At 33.3% G+C, this 6,678-nt stretch overlaps 1 protein-coding gene across 28 annotated transcripts in view; it reads right to left on the bottom strand.

The window, feature by feature from the left end:
• Nucleotides 1–303: 303 nt before the first annotated feature.
• LOC115242508 (MAP7 domain-containing protein 2-like) overlaps nt 304–6,678 on the bottom strand; it is a 142,951-nt gene continuing 136,576 nt past the window's right edge. For 26 of the 28 annotated variants that reach the window (XM_029818868.1, XM_029818870.1, XM_029818872.1 and 23 more), the window contains 3 exons: nt 6,203–6,540; nt 2,842–3,104; nt 304–2,622 (listed from right to left, as the gene is read on the bottom strand). In XM_029818868.1, coding sequence (XP_029674728.1) covers nt 2,609–2,622; nt 2,842–3,104; nt 6,203–6,540 — 615 coding nt within the window. In that variant the 3' untranslated portion in view covers nt 304–2,608. Of the gene's footprint in view, nt 2,623–2,841; nt 3,105–4,253; nt 5,741–6,202; nt 6,541–6,678 lie in introns of those variants that run through there. The other 2 variants (XM_029818849.1, XM_029818850.1) reach the window with 2 other exon arrangements.

The raw sequence follows: 6,678 nt of genomic DNA, 5'->3' as shown, positions 1-6,678 counted from the left end.
AAACGAGTTGCATCCGCGATACATCTTCGTGCACCATATTTCACCGCGTGAAGTTTGCGAGTTCACATTACCAGGGGAGAATCTGTTTGTTTCGGTAGGTCTGTAGAGCGGTGAGAGATAGAGGAGTGTTCGCACACGAATGTCGTTACAAAAGGCTGCGGCAACTGCAGTTGATTCTAATCGGTGGAGTCGCCGATGTTTCCCAGTGCGGAGCAATAATTAATGTTAATGTTAGACGGAATAATTATGTACAAATATCACGAGGAACTAAAGGAGAGGTAACAAAAAAATTAATACACGTTCTGATATTAAGTATTTATTACATACAAGCATTTTTTACAATATCAAGTATTTGTTTCTTTTTTTATTATTATGTATTCTCTTATAGAATAGTTTTAATAGTTTTAGACTCTCAACCAAATCTAATAAAAATATTATATATGTGTACACGAGAGAGATGTAGGGGTAATATACGGTGTTCAAACGGTTAATAAATATATTCGTCGAAAAAGAAGAACGGGACTAATATAAATAACTTGATATAATAAATTGTAACAAAACGCGGCGCGATTCCAGCTCGTTACAGAAATTTTTACAGGACAAAATGCAGAGGCAATTTCTCGTGTGAGAACAAGCGATAAAACATGTCAATAAATCTGTCATTTCAAGCTGTATCATGCTTTTCTTGCTTTGAGATATTCTCGGCGTAAATAGTGTGACTCGCAATGTAACATGCGTTTGTATAAACACACTCAATAATACGATCTAAAACGATCAATAACTGTCGATAAAAATACATATCAATCGTTTATGATAGAGAAAATGTATCGATATTCGTGGACAAGAGAATCTCTCCTCGATTCCCGAAAAACAGATCACAACATTACGCAAATGCGCGAATAAAGGAAAAGCTTAAATTTAAACTGAAACGATAGTGATGAAAAAATTTCAATTTATTTCAATTTACCACATGTATAGCTTGGTGATTTCTCTACGCCAGTTATGATAAAATATGCATAAAATAAAACGGGGAGAAAACGGAAAGGGAATATCTCGCGCGCAAATGTACGAGAAAAATTGAATAACAAACGGTATACATAAAGTCCATACACTAATTCTATTTTTTTCTCTAGTGTCGACAATCGTCTCTCTCGACCATGCTTTCTGAATAAAACCGGGATAACAAAATTCCTTTCACTATCCTCATTATAAATAATCTGTCGCCGAATTCTACGTGATATTGCACGATTTGCAATAAGATAAGCACAAAATATAAAAAATATGCTATACCGATACCATCGTCGTAATATTTTTATAATGCAAGTAATGATAAATAATTCGCATCTCTCGGACGTTGATATATTGCAGCCATGTCGCATTACACATTACTATTGCAATATCAATTTTATTTTTCTTCGTCGAGTAAAGCGCAATTAATCCCATCCGCAACATTTTTTTCGCATAACAATTCTTACATTACAATTAACGTTACTAGATCGTCACTTTATTAACTTATGCAGTGGCTATCTCACAAAGCACTCAGCTCATCCTCATTGTTATCATCATTATCATCATCGTCATCATCACAGCTAGAGAATTTATGCTCGATCCACGAAAAAACGTAACAATAGCGAAGTGTCTAGCGGAAACCTAGAATATACCAATGGTACGTAGGCCTTCTAAATGAAATACGATAAAAAAAGAAAGAGAAGAAAAGAAAATAATAAGACTTGCTTGACTAGTGAGCGCACGCCCCGAAATCTGATATGGAAGGAAAGTATTTTTCTCTCTGCCTATCGTTATTTATTTCCATGTCGTATCCGTAGAATGTCTCTCGTATCAGATGCGATAACGCGCTTAGATCCACTCGTCTATCATGAAATTGTTACAAGACAGTACCTCGCTATGCTATCTCTTATCTTAGGGACATTCTCTAATCTGTCGTTTTGGCAGATACGTTCTCAACGTTTAATCCGACTTCAATATTTCTTTTCTTTTTTTTCTTGTGCTATATTTATTCGTCAGTTGTATTCTCTCCATTCTAAATTCGCGCCATTCTAAATTCTTTCGTCTCTATCGATTAGTATCTTGAAAATTTTACTTGTAATTTACATACGTATATGTGTGGTAAGAATGAAATCATATGTGTATGTGAGAAAAAAATTAATTTCATGTCGATTCGTTATTGTGTAATATGTCCGTGTATTCGAAAATGATGTGTTACAAATAGGCCTCAATCCCTTCCAAAGGTCCTTTCAAAAGTTATGTTCATCTAATAGCGTACTACGACACAGATTGAGTGTCCACACTTGCTGTTGCATAATATAATAATTAATAATATTATATATTATTTTACACTTTCCTTTTTCCGATTAGGACTCTCAAAACTCGATACGTGAGGTCCGGGGATGGTCTTCGTCTGATGCGGCGCCCTTTCTCGCTCTACTTAGATATCCTTTCCACAAACAATACATCGCGCGCGACAGCTGTTATTTACACTATTAGAAACGACGTCTCGTTCTGTGTGTATCGCTCGTCACGAGCAATTTGGCTATCAATTAACCAATTACTTTCTCCTCCATTTGTCCGGGAACATTTAAGAGACACTTTATGACAGTAGATCTGCAAACAGAAAGAGAGAAGCAGACAACGTTTAATACAATTTTCATAAATATCTTCCCGATTAAAGTGATATAGCCTATTTAACTATAAGTAATACAGAGGTCCAAAACATCTAATATACAATTCAATATTAAAAAAAAAAAAAAAAAAAATAAGTAAAAATATTTCAATAAACCTGAGAAATTCTGCATATAGCTAAAACGAGTTTAACTTACATACCTGGTACTTGATTGTTGTCCTGTGGCTTGTTATTGATGAAATTGTCTTGGAACGGATTGACGTTGGCGTTAGCGGAAGTGGGTACGAAACCCATTGGGGTAAACGGCATCGCCGCCGGATTCAGGTTGGAGTTGAGGGTATCCTCATTTGCCAGATTGGGTGTCAGTTCGAGTATCGATCCGGTATCGTAGCCGCTACTGTTATTACTCAGAGTATCGAAGCTCGACAGGTCTAACAGGTTGTTGGTCACGTTGTTTTGCTTGCTACAAAACCAGTCAAAGGAAAAAAATACAGAGACTAAATGACAGCCAGACAAATCGACTAGGGACTACGACTTAAGCGACTATCCACGATTACTAACACGAAATCGCTGCCGCTAAATTAGCTATAAGCCGACTGCGAGCGATTCGTTAACATCAGAGAGTTAAATCATTAAAACGAAATTAATTTGGACTTTGTCGAACAGGAACATAGCCGCAGTTCTAGATACATCTAAAAATATTTCATTGAACTGAACAATATAAAGCTAGATAAGATAGCTACAAACATATTGATAAATATAAAGCGTTTATTATATGCATCAGTCGTTTTTCTATGTCATATATCATATGACTGCTTCTCAAATTGCAAACTTTAAATGCCACAAGAGGCAACTGTTTTGATATAACTATCAAAACAACTATCGCATAAGCGATTCAATCTAATAGAAATTATTTTTATAGCAGTACTAACCAAAGTAGGCCACAACCTTTTGCGGTCCTTTGTGGTGGACATAAATCTGTATATTGCCGAATAAAAAATTGTTGGAATATAACTATATGTTACAAAATATTTCATCGAGGTATCGCAACAGGTTTTTTAAATAAGATACTACAAGAACCAGTTAATTAAAGAGATATGTCAACTTTTTATAATTATAAGATTATAATCATAAGAACTTATACAGCAAAACAGCAAATATGAATTTAATTACATCAAAAATTGAATCACATTAGGTCACTCATCGAGTCAAAAACACGAAACAAAAAGCTTCATGCCGCGTTTTACCCCTTCTTTTTCTTGTTTTCGATGTACCTGTACTTTTGTGTAGCATACGTGAATATAGTGTGGATATGTATAAAAAGACATCTTATTACGGAAAAGTATTATATCGGAAAACATGTGAAAATAAATAGTACATAGCAAAAGTAGGCAGTAAGTTGACATATATCACTCGACGGTATCCAATACACAAGCATATGAGGGTCACAGACAATTATTGTGCAAGGAAAAGAACAAGCCACACCATATCAATGTTAATTGGTAACATGCATTGGTGATTTGCAGAGTTTGTTGCGAAAATCACAATCGCACTTACGGTATACACAATGAGTCAGTAAATGGAAGAACATTTTTTAATATCTAATTGGAGGAAAAAAAAAACAGAGAGAAATACTCAGCAAAGATGATATATTTATCATATATGTTATTAAATATTATGAAATAAAAATATTAATTGTTATTATTGCCTTTCCTATAATGCAACTGCGATATATCATTGTTACTCTGTTTTTTTTGCGAAAGTCATGTTAACATGATTCATCCTTGCTGAGCTGGCAAATGTGTTGTGAAATCACAAAACGAAACGTTTCAATGAGTCATTAGATTTATACTGCTTGTCTCTCTTTACATTATGTACACTTTTATTTGTCGTGTGATTTAATGCTAACTGTGTAGTGTTGTTGATGACTCTCTTAGCGATTTCATGCTTCATGTACAATATTACATGACGTTCTTCCAACTCGCTGACATAATACCTATAAATAATTGAAGTACGTACGCGACTAATTCCCGATATCTTTGATAATCCTAGCTAAAAATAGTATATTTGTCGTTAGTACACAGCTGAATATCAATTATAAAATATTATTTAAATTATTACAATAAATGATATAATATACATTCTCGTACTTGCAATCTCATTATTATTAATAATGTTAGTCGCGTATATTATTGTTAGTTAATACGTTGATAATCGTGCAGCTAATCCGTATTATAAACGGTGATTCGCAATGGCGTTGCTTATTATACTCGTCAACCGTTGCTCTGGCTACTTTTGCAATGTACAATATGTCTGGTCATTTATAATATTTGTATAAAGCGATAAATATTCGGTGAAATTAATATCAATAGGCAGTTCCTTTATAGGGAGTCTCAGGAAAGCGCAGTAAACTTTTTACTAGATAACTCTATAATATTTATATATATATATATATAATGTGTACATATGTATACATATATATAACTTTGAAACTTAATTAATTCATTTTAGTATAATTAGCTGACGTTACAAGACATATTTTGAATAACATAATTCATTATATATACAGATTGCCTTTGATAAAAAGGCCTTAAAGAATACATTTAACAATTTTACATTTAACTATAAAGGAAGTCTCAAATATAATTGCCATTTCAGAATCTAACATGTACAAATCTAAAACTCAAAATAATAAATCTATTCGTGGTGCAATAATTTGTTCACTGCGATTTAAAACCTTCATCACGCCTATTTACAAATAAAATCGTACAATATGTTTAATTTAATATGTTTAATATATGTGCTCTTCGTGATTTTAAATTATATAGAACATTAATTTGATTTTTTCATTTTCTATAACGCGTAAATGATTTCTATAATGTGTAAATATGTGTGTTTAAAAGTTTTACATGCAATATTTTTGAAAATGATTCCTCTTAACACAAATTTTAATCAGCCTATCTTACATGTATGATATATGTACGCTGTAATTCTTATCATGATCGAGCTATGCAATCATTATCGTTTTCGTTTATACCAATGTTCAGTCCATTTTTAGATGAATAGTATAGTGGCTAGTATTGTGCAATTACTTATGTCCTGTAAAAACATTAATTTCAAGTAATCGACATATCATCTATTTTGTTGATTATTCTTCCTGATTAATTAAATATAATAGAAGTTTGCTTGGAATATATTCATCTTATTATGTTTATGAGATACTTTAATTTACGAGATTACACAAAAATTAATTTTGTTAATATAATATCCTTTCTTCAATATATTTTAATATATGCCTTTCGATCGCGGATAATAATAGGATACTAGCAGCCATATGTTTTTAGCATTTATTAATTTGAAGTGAACTAGCTTGAGCGAATCGCGTCGCAGATCACATGTTTCAATGCCCAATTAAATGCGCAATCAAAGCAAGCTTCGCGATTACTATGGGATATTATTGTCCATCGATCTAGTAAGAAGAGGCATACGATTTGTTCGGCTCTCGGTAAACGACGGTAATAGCGCGTTTACGAATCCGTGATTTAGAATTAGTATACTTACACAGTAGCATTGTCCAGCGTAATCGATTGACTGTTGATATCGTTTCCATGATTTGTATGATGACCATTCAACTCCCCTTCAACGTTACCCTGATTATTATCCAATACAATTTTGTTTTCGTTAATGCCGTTGCTATGCGTCGTGCCATTGTGTACTATGTCCGGCGCAGATAGATTGTTTTCTGTATGATGCGCGCGTTGTTCACCGCTGATAAATTGCTGAGTCGCCTCGGAAATTAAACTGGCTGTCATGACGTCGTCACCTTTGCCGCCCAGCACCGGTTTGCTCTCATCGCTAGGACTATCTTCCTTCAATTTGTCACCGTCACCACCTTCTCCCTGTGCATATATTTGTCATATATATGTACATATGTATCTAACACAAATTATTTTTTAATTTCATCAATTTATTTTAGTAAAACATTCGGTTTACACGAGTTTATTAAACAAAATCAATTTTAATAATTTTAACATATA

Source organism: Formica exsecta, unplaced genomic scaffold (genome assembly GCF_003651465.1).
Source record: "Formica exsecta isolate Colony F162 unplaced genomic scaffold, ASM365146v1 scaffold60, whole genome shotgun sequence".
Taxonomy (NCBI): Eukaryota; Metazoa; Arthropoda; class Insecta; order Hymenoptera; family Formicidae; genus Formica; species Formica exsecta.
This window is presented reverse-complemented; position numbering and strand designations above follow the sequence as displayed.